Source organism: Euleptes europaea, chromosome 4 (assembly GCF_029931775.1).
Source record: "Euleptes europaea isolate rEulEur1 chromosome 4, rEulEur1.hap1, whole genome shotgun sequence".
NCBI classification, from domain to species: Eukaryota; Metazoa; Chordata; class Lepidosauria; order Squamata; family Sphaerodactylidae; genus Euleptes; species Euleptes europaea.
This window is the reverse complement of record NC_079315.1, coordinates 78,633,275-78,651,407: the sequence shown is the minus strand read 5'-3', so window position 1 is coordinate 78,651,407 and position 18,133 is coordinate 78,633,275. Positions and strand designations below refer to the sequence as shown.

Sequence of the window (18,133 nt, the reverse complement as noted above, 5' to 3'; positions counted from 1 at the left end):
AGTATCATAGAATCATAGAGTTGGAAGGGACCACCAGGGTGTCAACAAAGTAGTGCCACAAGAGATGTATGGAAATTTGTAGGCAAACAGCTGAGAGGCAATGCCATCTGGGACCTTTTCCCTTTAAAATGCTAACAAAGTCGGGACCCAGGTTTTGATGAGTGAAACCAAGTGGAGGTGAAAGGGTTAAAATGCCCTCTTCCAACTAAGGCCTGCAATTTATCTATCTGTGACTTTCAGTCAAAGTTGATTTTGGCCCCTGTAACTGATTGGATGTTATGTACCCCTGCTTACTCTTGTGTTTATTCTTACTATTTATTCTTTTGACTTCTAGCCTGCCCTTTCCTGACCAAGCCTGGCTCAGGGCATCTTCCTTTTCCATTCTGAATTGATTATGCCTAGAATTTGCTCACCAGATCAGAATCCCACTTCACATTAGAGTTTCTGGTTTGTAGGGAGATCATTAATTTGCTGATTTGAACATTCCACCAACTTGCAGCTACTCCTGAACAGGAAACAGAGAGGGAAGCTGTGTGTGAAAAGGGAGGAGGGAATGTGAGAGTGCACACCCCAGGTCATTCATTTTAGGTTCAATTCAAGTGATTCTCCAATGTGTAATCCATACAAGTCTACTATAGTAAGCACACATCTTTGAATCACAAAGCAAGCTATTATCCAGGTTACAAGTATTCAAGCTTTTGGGTAATGATCCACAGATTTAAGAGAATACATTAATTAAGACAACAGAATAAACATTATGTAAATGTCCTGTCTTAATTATCTGCAGTACTTTCTCCAAGGCATTCACATTTTAGTTTTTGATTATTAATTCATATTTTTTTCTTGTTTCACAGAAGAAACCTACAAGCACTGGCATCACTGAATCCCCCAAAACACACGCAGATGGAACACCTCCCATCAGTAAGGTAACGTGAGTTTTTACATATTGCCTGTCTTGTTGAAAGCAAGATCAACCGATGTGTTGCTGAAACCCTAAGGTTACATTTACGCTGATGTTGCTTGTCCACATGGCCAGGTTATGGTCTCTGACAAGGTATCCTAGCGTTGTATTTTGTCATATTATACCGGTGTTCCTCTCCTATGTTTCCTAGCTTTACAGACCAGCAAACAATTTGGGGCATGTGGAAAGGCTGACATATTTCAATCCCTTCACTTACACCCCCCCCCAAAGTATTAGAAATTGCAGTTGCCATTTCTTTTAGCTAGAAAGAAACCATTTGGCTTGGATCCACTGGAGTATTTCCATAGAATTATTTTTATCCAAGGAGTATGACTTTCTTATCCCCCCCCAAATGCCCCCATTGCTGTTTCTGGGGTGCCCTATCTTGTCCCCTGCCTGTGACTGCACTGCTCTGCTCCCCCACAGAGTAATATGCACTCAGTGCATTTGTTTCAGTTTTAGGACTCTCATGTTTCATCCTAGTAAAAAAGAGCAACAGTGCAGTAGCACCTTAAAGACTAACAAAATTTCTAGCAGGGTATGAGCTTTCGGGAGCCACAGCACTTAATCCTGTCAGCCACTTCCACTCACCTCCACACCTATTTGTATTGATGGGAATTCCCCATTACATGATTTTGAGCTAAGAATGCAGTCTTTAATCATTATTTTTTTTGCATTTTTAATATAATGTCTGTAAAATATATATAGCACTTCTAGAACTTTCACTGGCATTTTAACGGCCATTTATGCATGGGAGGTTTTGCCCTGGATTTGCACATTTTTCTCATCCAGATTCTCAAAACTCAGCAATAAGCCCCCATGCAGAGTTTTGAGAATTCGGATGGGGAAAATGTGCATCTAGAGAGCGGCAAATCCAAGGCAAAATCTCCCATGCATAAATGGCCAGTGTGATTTATTTGGGGTGGATAAGCTTTTGTGGGATTGAATATGCTTCATCGGATGCTGTAAGATGAGTTTTTAGTCGGCAAGTCTTTTATACACAAAGGCAGAATGAGTTGGATTTTAAGGTCAGTTTCCTCTGATGGGAGGCACTTTTGTCAGTAGAAGAGTGTGGGCGACATTAACCCATTTCCTTCTTCCCCTGTTGTATCCCCATCTGCTGTTCCTGAGGGTGTCCTGGCCACCACCACTCCCAGCAGCATTTTGGAGTGCTTATAGTGGTTGTAGTGGGAGGAAAAGTTCTGTTTGGTCAGGGGAGCTACGCTGACAGATCTTTGGATGCAGCCCCCCTTTTTAAGTGTAATCTTCCTCTGTGCATTCCGGAATATAATGGGTTAACAATCATAATAAAGAAAAAAGGCTCTTGTATATTTTGAATTTAGAATATTTGTTTTGCAGGACAATTCTGTGTAGTGGTGGTGATGGTTTTGGATGGTGATGGGCTGAGTGTTTCTTAAGATTTCAAAGCAAGGGAGGAGGTGATCGTATTATGAGGTCTTTAATATCTTTGCGCTCACAAGCTTCTGTTGTTGAGTAAGTAGGAGCTGCCCAAGAGGGTCTTCATGAGTGATAGGTGGGGAGTGAAGTGATTGTGAGGAAAGCCAATAAACAAGGCTCATGTATTTTGTAGGCTCACTTTAACCCTCCTGGTTCTTTGGAAACTTTACGGTCAGGAAAATAAAGTAGCCTCAAAGCCTGGTGATAACAGCAGCATTTATGTATGTAAGCATGCATGTATATATATGTGTGGCTGTATAAATGTCAATTGCCTTTACTAATAACAAAAAAATGAGGCACAGTAAGTTTAATTGACATGAGCAACACTTCCTGTTTCCGTTTTTGTTAGGCTAGCCTTGCCCTTTCTTGAGGAACTGTCAGAAGCATTCTACTAAATATTCATAGGGAGGTGGAGACGCTCAGACTGCAGGCAGAGTCTGCTTGGATGCGTTCAGCTTTCATTAGGTCTTGTTAGATCTGAAGCCATGGGCAGAACGGATACAAACGGAAATGAAAACTAGTTTCTGTTCTGCTTAGCTAGAATTTAGGGAGGAATATACCATCTGTGCAGAGTGAGTACTACTTTTTTTTGGAATGGCTTCATTACCGTCTGGGTTAATTGCAGTATAGAGTTCCTTCTTTCTCTTCCTCCTCCTAGTTTTCTGGAGTTCTCTGTGCTGTCCATACATGAGCTGCTGATTTTGTTAGTGGTGTGCTTCCCAAGTGGGTTGAAGCATTCTGGACACTGCAGAGTTGACATCAAAGTAATAATAATGTTTGTGTCTCATCATTTTCAGCTGTATCATAGGTATCGTTCCCTCAAAGGGCTGCTGATTGTCCGGGGGGAGGGAGAGGTTCAGAAAATGTGTTATGAAAGCAGTGACTCATGACTTTAGCAAAATCTTTAGAGAAGAGTGAAATTTTTATAACGACATGTCTGAGGATGATTTATCAACTTTATGTTCACTTCTGCTGGCTGTTGGAAGCCCATGTTTGCATCTTACGAATTTGTTGTGTCATTGCTGACTGTCTCTTTAGTGTATGTTGGGAATTGTGTATGCAGGGTGTGGTGATTTGTGTAACAGGATTTTTTTCTTTGTTGAGGCATGTCTGGGTAAGTATTGTCCTTTGCACACCACAGGTGGCATTTACTGTAATGTCATATTTTAGGTATTTCGATAACAATTGAAAGCGTAACACTGTTGCTAAGTAAGCAATAGAGTGGTGTGTGCTTGTGCATGTGTATGTTTAAAAATCAAAATTACTATCATGATTTTTGTAAAACACTGAACAGTTGGATTTTTTTGAGCTTGTATAGTCATATGCGTTCTTTAAATGACCAATTTGTCTGGACTGAATTGCCTACTTTTTCTGTAAAGTTAGTGCAATCTATATGAGAAGTGATAGCAAGAACTGCTTGCAACATTGTCTGGTTTCATGGGCAGAATATGAAGGCACTTAGTTTCTAAGTAGTAAGTCTCAGTTCAAAAATCTCAAACTTCTTTTCATTTAAGTATGTGCTTTTTAAAAATCTTCAGTGGCGGCAGCAGCAAAAACATTTAATCATGGGGAAAAAAATGTAAGTGTACATACAATCAGATGCATCTGAATTCTCTCAGTTATTCTTGCTGAACAGTTGGCTCCCTGCTCATGACTGGCAAGCAGAGCATGAGCCAAAAAGGCATGGTCATGTATGACTGTCAGACTTGCTCTGAGAAATTAAAGCTTGAGAACTCTTAAGAAAAGTTTTTAGGATGCACAAGCACTTTCCCATGGGGCCCAAATGTAGATTTTACCTGGGATTAAAAGGACTAATAGTTTCACTGCAGGATGTAAACAATTCTGTCATGCTGGAATCCAGTGCGGCATTCCTCTGAGAGTATCATTTAACATTCCAGACTCCTTGTCTGGTGCCTTGTAGTTTTTCAACCCTAGTGCAAAACAGGCCACTCAGAAAATGTTGGGCTGTAATCTGATTTGATTTTGTTAGCGAATAGCTTTTAAAATGGCACATTTTCCCCCAATGGGGTAGCATAGAAACACTTTCAATATTCCTAAATTAAACTCATTATATGCCATAAATTCCATATTTTAAATAAATAACATGTATTCCAAAGTTTGATACCACAATGCACATGCATGGTATTGCTATCTTAAAAACTCTGATGGATCAATTCTCTGCATAAACCAGTGCAACCGAAAGCCTAATCCAGTTGGATGATTCAGTGAGGCCTTCTTCTGTGGCGAGGCACCAAAAAGACAGTTTAACTTGACTGGTCACAGGAAGTTAAGAGTGGTAACACAATTTCCTTATGTTAAGCTGCAGGATAATCATTTAGAAGGTAGAATTACGGCTCAGTAAATAGAGTATCTGTTTTGCATGCAGAAGGTCCTGGGTTCAGTCCCCAGCAACTCCAGTTAAAAGTGTTGATTAGTAGGTGATGTGAAATACCTCTAGCTGAGACCATTGAAAGCTGATGCTAATTAAAGCAGGCAAGGCTGACCTTGGTAGACCAATGGCGTGACTTGCTGTAAGGTAAACTTCATGTGACCATAGAGGTCCTGTGTCCTCCATTGGTGACCCTTAACTTTTTTTGTGGATTTTATTTACAGACTTCTTTGGCTGAAGATTTGTTCTTTCATGACTTTTGCTGTACTTGTGTCTTTTATCTATTGTAATAAAGCTGGCCAGAAGGTCAGTGCACATAAAGCACTTGTGTGCAGCATATGTGAAGTTGAAAGTCTCTTAGGGAAAGTGCTAAGGAAGTTGTACATGTTATGCCTGTTTTGGCAGCTACTTCTCTAATTAGATTTGATCATTCCATAGGTAAGGGGTAAGAAAGGTTTCTGATATGCTTGCCAAATCTATGATTCTTGGATCTAAAGTGTGCTAGATTATAACTGAACATTTTTATCCCTGGCTTGTACTGATTTATTATCCTGCATCCTTCCTTAGAATAGTTACCTTTGCAGTTTACCATCTTGAAACTTTTAGGAGAATATACCAGTTTTTACTGCACTTATCCTTATAGTCTATGATACTATAATACATAAATTCCACGTTATATCTCTTAGGCCTTTTATGCAGGGACATTTCCCTGCGGTCACCCCTCCCGACTGCTTCAGGGCTTCCTTTTGATTATGCATGCCTTTTCCTCCTGTCAGAGGTCACCTCGCTCTCCCCACGTGTTTTGCTTGTGTTTTCTTGATTCTGGCTAAAACACTGCATCTGGAAAACACGGGCAAAACGTGCAGGGAGAGCGAGGTGACCTCTGATGGGCAGAAAAGGCATGTATAATCAAAAGCCCCAAAGCAGTCGGCTGGGAACGTCCCTGCATAAAAGACCACAGTGTATTTATACCCACAGTATTCATCTCCTTATGCATTTAAAGAGAAACGTAAGGACTGTAAAGACCTTTGTTCTCTTGGGAAGGTGTTGAGCTCATATGAGGGGAGGGCTGTGCAGAATAGCCTGCATTTACAGAGCAGTTACCCCCCTCCCCCAGCTCATAATGAGCTTACCTGATGTGGTTGTAGCAACAGGTTGGCCTTCCGAGAGGCTTTTGTTATCCCCCAATGTCTGGAATGTTGAAATGAAAGTATTCTAGGTAGGGACAGCTCAGGGCTTTTTGCCATCCTAGGCACATCCCACCTGTGCCACTCCTGCCAGGTGCAAGATGGGCTGCAGAAGCAGCACCTTTGCATCCCACCCTGGAGCTGAGCAGAGCAGCTGGCACATGGGTGTGCTCCCCTCCTCCCTGCCCCTCTGCCTGCTTCGGAGATCAGCTGGGCCATAGCAGACTGTGAGTGAGGAGCATATACCTTTGCTACACCTGCCAATTTGTCATCATTTGGCTTGTTTAGTTGTGGAACGGGGCCTGATTCCAGGAGCCTTACTGCCACAGTAGGAGTAGGGAATGAGGTATCTTGGCATTACAGGTCCCATCACTCCTTCCCCCTCGGGCATATTGGGTTCATATTCCAAATACAGTAATAAGTGTATTCTCTGTGTGTGTGTGTGTGTGTGTGTGTGTGTAAAGTGCCGTCAAGTCGCAGCCGACTTATGGCGACCCCTTATGGGGTTTTCAAGGCAAGAGACTAACAGAGGTGGTTTGCCAGTGCCTTCCTCTGCACAGCAACCCTGGTATTCCTTTGTGGTCTCCCATCCAAATACTAACCAGCGCTGACCAGTGGCTGACCAGGGGCCTGAAGCTTGAACTGTTATGGGGCCCCCTTTGCAACCAGCAACAATAGGGCAACATCCAACAAGGCCCTGGCCCCAGCCTGATGGAATGTTCTTCCAAGTAACATCAGGGCCCTATGGGACCTTCAGAAGTTCTGCAGGGCCTGTAAAACAGAGCTATTCCTCCAGGCCTACAATTGAGGGCAACCACAGGTTGTCAGCGTTACTGGCCTCCCTCTCCTCTCCCTCGGGGCTTCTGATATGAGGATTTGGCTGCTTGGCCGGGCCTCCAATGGCCCTGTAATTATATGAGTACCATCTTGTTAACTGTATTGAATGGTTTTATTAATTTTATTGATTACTTATGAATTTTAGAGACATATGATTTTATTATGATGTTACCTGCTGTCAGGTAAGAGAGAGGAATGGGGATCTTCAGTAGCTGCCACCACTCTGGTGTGAGCCTAACACAAGAAGGCCCAGAGCACCCTGCCTGCCCCTGGCTGCTTCTTCTCCCAACAGGGTATACTTTCTAGGTGACCAAATGAGGCATGAGGAGCCAGGGCAGAGTAACAAACAGTTTATTAAAAAGGTCTAATAAGAATGATAACTCAAGCCACAATAGGACGACAAAACCGGTAAAGGCAGGCAATCAAACAAATAAAAACCCTAACACATCTATCTTTACTGTCCCTAGCCGTCTCCTGGCTCTAGGCCTCAGGCTAACTCACCCCTTCCTGGATGAGGGATCCCTCCATCTGCAGCAGTCTCTCCCCAGCCCTGCTCCCTAGGAGTAAACCCCCTCCCTTTTCAGGCAAGGCATTTTATTCCTTCTACCAGGCACCACTCCCTTACCCCTGATTGGCCCTAGCCTTCCCTCTAAATCCTCTTCCACCAGTCACAAGGCCCGGAGGGTAGCTGGGAGATGTAGGCCTGGTAACTACTTTAATATAGGCCTCCCTAGGGCCTGTAGGCTGCACTTGAGGCCTAGGGTCATGACACCTACCCTGAGCCCGGCTTTGACCAGGAATGAGGGTGGGCTACAAACGTAACTAATAAATAATAATAATATGGAGGGGGTCATCAGAGAGGGCACATTAGGTTAAAGAGGTGAAAATCTGATCTTTTGGTGTTAAAATGCACAAGCGAGACGAATGCAGCCTGAATTGAGAATTCAGATGTCTTTTTATGGTTCTGATTGGCTCTAGCCTAAGGGCTGAGCTACAGAATTATTAAGCCGTGCACCAATGAAGGATTTGAGGATCCAGCTGCCAAAATGTAGACTATGAATAGATTCTGGTGAGCTCAGTGAGCCCTTACAGCTGGGGGTTCGAGCACTGCAAGCCCCCAAGAAAATTTTGAAATTTGACCAATTACAGGGCATTTTGAGGCCATGTGAAATGGGTATTAGAGCATATTCTAAAATCAATATTAAGTACTTCAACCCTTTGGCTTATGATTCTATCACTAAAAAACTCCATCGATTTTGTAGAGAAATTCACTCATTAAAAAAAAGTTGCTTCGGGGGCCCTTCCAGGATTGAGGGCCCTAAAGCTTAAGCTTCATTAGTTTCACAGTAGATCCATCTCTGGGGCTGACCCTGCTTAGCTTCTGAGATCTGACGAGATCAGGCTAGTCTGGGCCATCCAGGTCAGGGCAAGTGTATTCTACCTTTCTTTAAAAAAATGTCAACCAAGTCTATTCTGAAAACAGATGGGTGGGTTTTACTCATCGCTAATTATGAATCACTTGGGTCTTTCAGTTTAGTGATTCTCATATTTGGTGTGCATCAGCTGTTTAGCAAATCGTACTTGTCAGGGACTGTAGGGTTTGATTGGAGAATCTCAATGTTTGATGCCAGAACATAGCCTAGAAGATAACTGTGGTCCATATGTGCTCAAGTATCAGAGTACTCGTCAAGCACAAAAGGAAATAGCAGAGTGCAAATTTGGCCCCGGGATTGTTCTGCAGCATGAAGTCTCTGGATGGGCCAATCATTCCTGTAAATAAAAGAATATTCACCTTTTGTGAACTTGTTAAACAGAGAAATGCCACCTTTTTGGTTCCTTTTAGGTTTCTGCTTCCAGAATCTTTAGCTTGAACCAGGCACTCTTGAGCTGGAGACCTTCCAGGTCTAGATTCAAATATGTTTTTTGCCTGTTTCCTAGCTGTAATTTGAAAGTTGATTTTGACATATGTTTGGTTCCTTATGACCATTACTATATACAGTTATGAAGTGCTATCTTCCATGCAGATACTAGATATATATGCAATGGTATCAGCTGCAACCGTGGATGAGATTTCTGCAAACCCAGGGGACCCCCCAGGTTTGTGAAAAGAATCTTAATTTTGGAATTCAACCCCCCCCCCAAACAAAAAACTTAACAGCAACCTTTGTGTATGTGCGGATGTTAAAAAAGAACGGCCCAACTGGTCAGGGTCGATGCTCTGTTTGGGTTATAGTCATAGCCCCAGAGTATGCTGAGGGTCGCCTTAAGATTTGGCGCAGGTCCTCAAAGATGGGGTGGAGAGCTGATATCAAGCAAGGAGAGGGACAGGTGACAGACAGGGGGAAGGAAGTCTGTAATAGCACTCTTGATGTACTTGTGAGAAAGCAGAACTGTCCGTATCTAGGATTTACTCCTGCTGTGCATTTATAATCTTTCCTTTTCAGTAAGACCAGAGAGCTTCATAGAACTCACCAGGCAGCTTACCATTGGCCTAGTGTTAGAACTGGGTGTGCCTCCCTCCAAAGTTGTTACAGTCTTTCCAAGTTGTGTTTCATTATGATTCAGTCAGCTATTGTCAGTTACCAAGCAACACTTTATTATTTGTTTCCAAGCATAACGTGTATTCATGTGTTACATCAGAATACAAAGCTTTGCTTGTGAGATGGTTGTGAACTGTGTGTTTAGAAATTAGAAGTTTCATGCTATTGAATATGAGAAAGGAATAATATCAGAAACTGACAATATCAAGTACTCCATCTCAGCAACTTGTTCTACAGGCAGTTAAAAAGAAAGTACTTGTATGTGAACACAGTCTTCCTTGCAACCCTTGTGGCTAGATTACTGTTCTTATGGGGCTGACCTTGAAGGCAGTCTGGAAACCTCCACTGGAGCAAAATATGGCTGCCCATCTGTTATTGAGGGCCAGTCGTTGGGACCATATTGCTCTCATGAACACATGAAGCTCCCTTATACTGAATCAGACCTTTGGTCCATCAAATTCAGTATTGTCTACTCAGACCGGCAATGGCTCTCCAGGGTCTCAGGCAGAGGTCTTTCACATCACCTACTTGCCTAGTCCCTTTAACTGGAGATGCCAGGGATTGAACCAGGGACCTTCTGCATGTCAAGCAGATGCTCTACCACTGAGCATCACCAGCTATGTTTATTTACTTCATATGTACCCCATCGTTCTCCTCATTGGGGAACCAAAACATCATTCTTCATTTTATCCTCATAACACCCCTGTGAGGTAGGTTAGGCAGAGAGTGTGTGATTGGGCCAGAGTCACCCAGTGAGCTTCTATGCTAGAGTGGGGATTCAAACCTCAGTTTCCCAGATTCTAGTCTGAAACTCTTACCACCACCACCAAGGATTTTATGGTATGGCTGCTGTTGAACAGTAGCATGCAACTGGGACCAGGTAAATCATGTATGTCAGGTAAATCATGTATGCCTGTAATCAAGACATCGAGGCTGGCAGTACTGTAGTGAGGGCATTTGTTTTGTAAAGCCACAGGTACTGCTTTTATCAATTTGGAGGGGCTAACCTCCCCTAATGTATGTGTGTGTGTGTTTTAAGATTTCAGATTTTTCTACAAACTCGGGGCTTTTCTCAGATTTCTGGAAAGATTTGCCGTGTCTGTCCATGGTCCCAATCTCCAGATTTAAGTATCCACGGGGCCATATTGATAACTGTCCATGGTTTCATGTTCAAACTCACATGTGCTTGTGTAGGCCAAGTGAATTGTTGATCATGGATCAAGGAGATCCTGCTAAATGATATGTGGGCCATCTTCCATGTGGTCCTTGAATAAACAAGAGATGGAAATAGAATATAAACTAGCTGTAAGGAAGAGGAGAGGGCACTGCTACTAGCCATGATAGCGAAGTGAAAAGTCTTGATTGGTAGCAAATATGTCTCTCAGTACCAACTGAAGGGCAGAAAACATTGTAGCAACTGAACAGCATATCAACAATGTACCAACTAAAGGGCAGCAAAAAGAGCAGAAAAGTGTTTCCTTTTCCCCTTCTTGTGGATTTCCCAAATGCATTGGGCTGACTACTTCTGGAAACAGGATGCTAAACTCGGTGGACTTTTTGGTCTCACCTGGTAGGGCTCTTTGTTTATGTACTTCATTTATGCATTTCTCCCTAATGGGGACCCAAAGTAGCTTGCAATGGTCTCCTCTCTTCCATTTCCCCCCCCCCATACCAGTCCTGTGAGGGAAGTTAGGATGAGAGTGTGTGAATGGCCCATGGTCACGTAGCAAGCTTCTATAACAGAGTGGGGATTCGATTGTGGGTCTCCCAGATCCTAGTCTAAAACTCTAACCTCTGCCCCACACTGGCTCACCAATTCTTAAGTTACAGCTGAAGAGTGTATTATTGAATAGTGTGTGCTGCTTTCTCTTAAATGTTTGATAACCTGTCAGTCTTAGTAGAGAGCTGTTTTACTCAGAAAGAAAAGGATAGTTGATTCTGCCATTCTCTGGGAGTGTCAAAGAGTGGGGTGAAAAATATGGGACTTATAAGATGAGTGGGATGCCCTTCACTCTATTAGTATGCATATTTGCTACATGACAATAATGAATGTGACTAATATAAGGAAGGTTGAAACAGGTACTTTATCGAGGACAATGACTTTATACCAGTAGTTTCATAGCAGTCAGGACTGTCTGCTAATGAAAGTATGACCTCATCTCCAAATGTTTATTTGTTGTAGGTAGATGGGAAATGTGGTCAGATTATATTCTTATTGTGAGCCAGCCTTAAATGGGAAATGTGGTCAGATTATATTTTTATTGTGAGCCAGCCTTAGATGTTGCACTGCAATGTACTATTATTATTTGGAGTTTGTTCCTGGTGATGCTCTTGAGGACACACATTTGATTGTATGCATATGTGTAGCGAGTTCCTATATCCTCAAATAACTTGTTTTCATATTAGATGAAGTAGAAATCTGAAGTAAGAAATGCATCCATGGTGACTCTTCCACAATAGTAAAACTATCTTACTTTGGGCTTACCAAAGCTCTAAGCTAAAACAACATTTGAAAAAAGAGCCCTGGTCTTCAGAAGGGGTTGGTTTTCAGAGGCTTGGACTATGGTCAGATTGGTGTACATGGTTAGAAAGGCTTTTAAAAATGTTTGACAACGGTGGCTCAAAATTATCATGACTACAGCTTTAGACTGGATACCTCATTAACGTGAATAATAAAGAAAGATGAGGAGACTAGTCCGTCTTTATTACGACCCACAAGCCACACAGAAGCAGGAAACAAGATGGGGAGACTGTATTTTGATATGTTCCTTACATTTATTTTGTAAACAGTTGGTATGCTTTCATGTTTTCTAAGTTAAGTAATAGAAGTCCCTGTTAATAGATGTTGTATCAAAACACAAACATCCCTTTTAACTAAATGTTTATCGCAACTTAATATGTGTGAGTCAACAGGACCCTGGCAGACAGATTCAAGCCATTAATCTAATTGTTTGAAGCACCTTTCTTCCAGAGCTCAGGCAGCAACACTAATGTCACATCTGGGAGCCAGCGTGGTGTAGTGGTTAAGAGCAGTGGTTTGGAGCGGTGAAGTCTGATCTGGAGAACCAGGTTTGATTTCCCACTCCTCCACATGAGTGGCGGAGGCTATTTTGGTGAACTGGATTTGTTTCCCCACTCCTACACATGAAGCCAGCTGGGTGACCTTTGGCTAGTCCCAGCTCTCTCCGCTCCACCTACCTCACAGGGTGTCTGTTGTGGGGAGGGGAAGGGAAGGTGATTGTAAGCCGGTTTGATTCTCCCTTAAGTGGTAGAGAAAGTCTGCATATAAAAACTCTTCTTCTTCTTCATCTTGTGAAAGTTTATATTTCTGTGGGTTGTGTTAAATATTTCGCTATTGTAATTACTATATAGTTGCTTTTGTTGCTGGTTTTAAAATATGATATACTTCTAATCCATACTTGAACTGGTTATTGTTAAAGTAAAACTTCCAAGGCCTGGTGTATGTTGTGTGCCGTTTGTGGCTGTAGATGGGTTTGGCATTTCATCTATCACTAAGCATCAGAGTTCAACTGTGCATCTCCCTTGCTGCCTTGAGGTGAAATCTGTATATTTTTGATTGTTAATAACTATGTTGGTGTTAATAACTAAGGCAGGTAGTTAAAGTATTTTGGTTTTGCACTTTAATGCAGACTAAGACGTCTTCTACTGCTGCAACAAAGACACCTGCCATGAAGCCTTCTGAAACAAAGGTAAGTCTTTTTGAAACATTGTGATATTGATCTGGTTAGGTAGCTAAATAGCTTGCTTTATAATAGCCTGTATTATCAGCCGTAGCTGTGATTTTTTTTTTTTTCATTTCAGTATTTTGCTCTGGATGTGATTTTCTATCTTTCTCTTAATAAACGAGCTGGCATGTCAGTAACTCCCTCCACAAGAAGGAAAAAATCTTTTAGTAGTCTATGGTATTTATACATTTTAATGTGGCATATGGCTAGGAAAGAGTACCTTAAATATCAGAATTTGTTATGTTGAGTATCTGGCAGTCTTTAGCTCTGTGTATTGTTCTTACTATAATAAGATTGACATGCCTCCAACTTTCAACCAAACTCCAGTTTATTTCACTGGGTTTATTCTTAAGAAACTGTTTTGACAGGTCTATAATGTTCTTGGTATAGCACCGACCTTAACTCCTGACATAAGTGCTTATATCACCAAGTACTGTGGCAAACATAAATAATACTTCAGTTTTATATACACAAGTCCTCCTGTGGGAGTTCTCTTTATAGCACCTTTATCAATTCTCTAACATTTCTTAAATGTGATGCCATTCTTTCTTCACAAATGTGTATCATATTGACTGCACATAAACAGAGCAGTCTCCTGTGCCTGTTGTCAGGCCCATTATTAAAGTGTTTAAGCAGAGTAAAACATCACTTTTTGTATCTTCCAGTGCACAATCAGAATTGGCAGCAAATAATATATTACAAGGAATGACTCATAATGTAGATTCCATATTTATGAATGTAGATTCCATATTTATGAATACAAGTTGGTTCCAAGATCATTCCACAAATGGCTGGATCATGTCTGCCATTTTTAATGAGTTGCCTCCTTGTCAGGTGTAGTTTGGTATATGTCACATTTGCTCTGAAACATGTGCCAGAAAAGAGATTAGCTGGAAAATACTAAAGTACTTGGGGCTTCTTAGTTCGGGGGGGGGGGGGAGGAAAGGGGAACATAACATTATGCATGGTAAAATAACTTCCTCTCCTGTAATACTAGGACTCGTAGCCAATGAATGGGAAGTAGGCTCCTGATGGGCAAAAGAAAGTACTTTACCACCTGCACAATTAACTTAAGGTAGTCACTTCCACAGGATGTTGTGATGGCCACTGGTATAGGTGACGTCAAAAAAATGATAGTCAAAAAATTATGGAGGATGTGTGTCAGCAGATATTAAGCACTAAACATTATAAGTAAACGTTTCTGGAGGGCAACAGCTGGGGGAGGCTTCTGCCTTCATTCTCTGCTTGTGGGTTTCCTGGGGGCATCCAGTTGAGAAAGGTGATGCTAGATTAGTTGGACTTCTGGTCTGATCCAGCTAGGTTTTTGTTACGTTCTTGAACTATTTTCCTAGCCAAATTTGTCCTTTGTGAAAATAGTGCTTTCATTGTTTTCAACTATCCAACTACTTTAATAGATTTTAAAAATGACGCTTAATTATAGATTTTAAAAATAACGAAGCCCATCCTTGTTAAAAGAAATTTTATGGTTAATTCTATTAATAATTTATATTGACAGTCTTGAGTTAATCCGTATGACTGATAACTTCAGATTCACATGGTCCAGATTAATTATTAATCTGGTCACTGGGCAGTCATGAATTATCTTCTGGTAAGACAGGATCATCGTGACTCATAAATACGCGTGTCATTCATGCTAATTATAAGCCGGAATCTTAGAGAGAGCTGTTTCCATGCCCTCTCTGTCTTCATGTTGGCTTTCAAGTGGTTTCCTATTTATAGATTCAAAAGACAACTCGATCAGTTTGGTGTTCTCTGCATCTAATTAGAGAGAACACCACTGCTAAATTTGTAAAGGTAAAAATGCAGATGTTTTAGTTAAATTGTAAAAAGTGCAGATTGTCAAGATCTTAGTGACTGGTTCCCAGAAGTGTTCTGATTGTCTTGTAAGCAAAACAGAAAGCTAATAATTGCTCTTTTTAACTTAAAGCATTTTAAGTTGCCTTATTGCCCCAAGGCGGCGAACAGTGAAAACATTAAAACAGAATTAAAAATACATCTAAAAACAGTTAAAACACACAAGAAGTACGGTCAATAAGCATCAGTGAATGAATACCACACAAAACAAAAAAATATCACTGGTAGAAGATAGAAGGGGAGTATGTAAATGAGTACATGTGATTAATTCATACTTCTGCTTAGTTACTTAATATAGGAGGAAATAGAGCTGATTAGGAGTAAAGGGCTACTGCCTCAGTTGTTCAAAGGTGTTATTAATTATCCTTTATGCATATTTCCAGATCATGAGTGAAGGCTTGGAAAAAACTGTGATGCATTTGTTTACCTGATCTTCATGAGGGTAGCATGGAGGACTTTCATTGCTTGGAGGACTTCCATTTGGCCCTTTTCACCTGACTTTCTTGTTCCTCATTATGCTATGACGCATATACCTGTAGATTGGGTATCAAGTAGCCTATTGCCCTACCTTGCTGGAGGGAAAAATCAGAAAGAGGTGGGGTAGAAGCTGCACCAAAGCCTCAGAGGAAAATTCTGAAAGTTTCACTGAGAAGGGAGCTCTCTCTAACCTGTAGCTACAGTAGGAAGAAGACAGCATCTTGCTGGAATTATATCTAGCTGTGCAGATATTATTATTATTATTATTATTATTATTATTATTATTGTTGTTGTTGTTGTTGTTGTTGACCCTTTACGTGACCCATTTTTCGGACCAAATCTATTTTATGTTGTTTAACACAAAGCTTCTGTTTTTTGTTTAACTCCTATTTTTTCTGCTTTTCAGATAGCAAAAAAAATTAAGGTAGATGGGCTAAAGGTAGCATAGGGTGCATCATTGCTGTTTTCTCTTAAGCACTGGGTATATTTGCAGTTTTGCTTGTAGAAGATAATGGCATTTATAACTTTTAAATACCATAAATATTTCAAATGTTGCAGCTTTATATTGATAACTAAGTTACAAATGATGCATTTTCTTGAAGCAGTAAAATTAGTTTAGGTTTGATAGTACAGCAAGTATCCCCTGGCTCAGAGTAGGTAACCTATATAATTTCAAGGTGTTTTTTTTTTTTTTTTTTTTTGGTAATATTAAGAGGTATGTGTCTGTCCACGAAGAGCCAGCCCCACCTACTCATCCCCAGGCCTTTACCTCCGATCCTCCCCTTCTTCCATCCTCACTCAACGTAAACTTCTTTTTGAGTTCGTTGTACCTTTCCTGCTGACCTGAATCTCAAACCTGCTTTTACCCATGCCACTGCTGTCTTAGCAGTACCTAGGTGACGAAAACACTAAAAAAGGTTATTGGGATCTCCCCCATTCCCCTGCTCCATGACACCCTTTGCAGTCACTTGCCACAGGGCATCTAATAGTTAAGAAACCCTCCCAACAAGCTGTGCACTTGATTAAGCATTTGATTAAGCGTTATCAGTTATTACCAGTTACCTTTTCATATATCATTAAGCTCCAGTGTCAACATTTATGTAAAAGGTAGAATAACATCTTTGCTATGGGTGTACAGTGATGGCAGGACATGTGGAAATGTAATAGTCCATGTAGTTTGCCTTTTTACTTAGAGGGCTGTGGCTTATAAGAAACCTAGTAAACTGACATGTAGGGACAAATAAACAACCTGCCCTAGCTGAGCTAGCTGGACGAAGAAACAAGGTATTTGTAAGACAGAAAATTGTGAATGGAAATTTGGTGCAGTGCAATTCTGTTTTTTTTTTCCTGGTCTGTTGCACAAGATGCTAAGTTCGACGGGCCAGTGTTCTAGCTGAGCAAATTTAGTATAACATTTTAATATATGGGCAGGGTTGTGATTTTTCACCTAAGCAAAAACCTTGCTAGAATATCTGTTTCTGAGTTTGAGAAATGCTGTTGACAATAGTAGGTTTCTTGGATGGCTGTAGAGAGTGACCAGAAATTAGAAAAGAGGATGAGTCTGGGAGAAATGAGCAAGGGCACCTGATCCCATAAGGTTGGATCCAGACTAATTTTTCCACTCACGCAAAGCACTTTGTCAGTGGAACAGAATGTTCCTGCCACCCCCCTTCCCACTGCAACCCACTAAACTCCCCAAAGTGCTGCTCCGGTTGGACTGGAGACCCTCAGGAACAGCATAAGAGCAAATCAGGGTTTTTTTTTAGTAGGAATGAGGAATTGCTGGAAATTACCCCACAAAGTATAGTCTGGATGAATGCATATGGTTTAACAGTCTCTCTTTAAGAAAGAGAAAGGTTCTCATCCTTCTGGAGTATCCAGTATTGCATGCTGATGTGTGCCCTCTAATTCCTGTAAGAGGTGAAACAGCTCTTGAAGGGCCTTCTGAGAAAAAAGGCAGAATGGGTCGTTTCAGCCATAACTGTAACAGTTGGAGTTATTTTTAAATTTCAGCTTTTAGTGCTGTAAAAACATCTCTTTAAAGGCAAAGTGTTAATCGTCTATGCACACACGCACATGCTCTTTTAAAACCAAAATTCCTGAAGCAATTTCTGTAAATGTTCTGAGTTTGTACTCCCACTGCTAGGCTTCTTCAAGCCATCAACAGACCAGTGGAGTGGAATCCCACAAAAGGAAAAGAAACAAGAAGCAGGTGATACAGGAGTCTGGGTTTTTGTGTGTCTGTGCTTGAAAATAACAGCTGTCACATCAGTAGCATGTGTTTGTCCAGTGATCCTGAACTAATAACTCATAGTTCACGTCCGGCTTATATTACGTATAATCACGCAACAGGCTTTTAACCAAGGCGCATTGCACATCGTGGATTTCAACCATCAAAATGTAGTCTGACCCTTTCATCTTGCAATTGAGGTCTTCCTTACCATTCCAAAGCCAATCTAAAGCTATCCTAGCAAACGGTTACTTGGTAGTAGAACACAGTTGTTGAAGTATAATATTTATATTATATAATAATGTCTATGAGGAAAAGTACTATAATGCTCCCTCTATAGGCTAAAAGTTTGATTGTCAAACAAAGAAAGCTAGAATTTCCTGCTTTTTATTGTATGATGAAAGTTTGTGAATTTCTGTCTTCTGTTTGTGTG

At 41.1% G+C, this 18,133-nt stretch overlaps 1 protein-coding gene across 1 annotated transcript in view; it reads left to right on the top strand.

Annotated features, from left to right (window-relative positions):
- CAST (calpastatin) overlaps positions 1–18,133 on the top strand; it is a 67,881-nt gene that overhangs the window by 19,918 nt on the left and 29,830 nt on the right. The window contains 3 exon segments of the mRNA XM_056849035.1: positions 855–935; positions 13,029–13,082; positions 17,617–17,682. Of these exon segments, the coding sequence (XP_056705013.1) occupies positions 855–935; positions 13,029–13,082; positions 17,617–17,682 (201 nt within the window).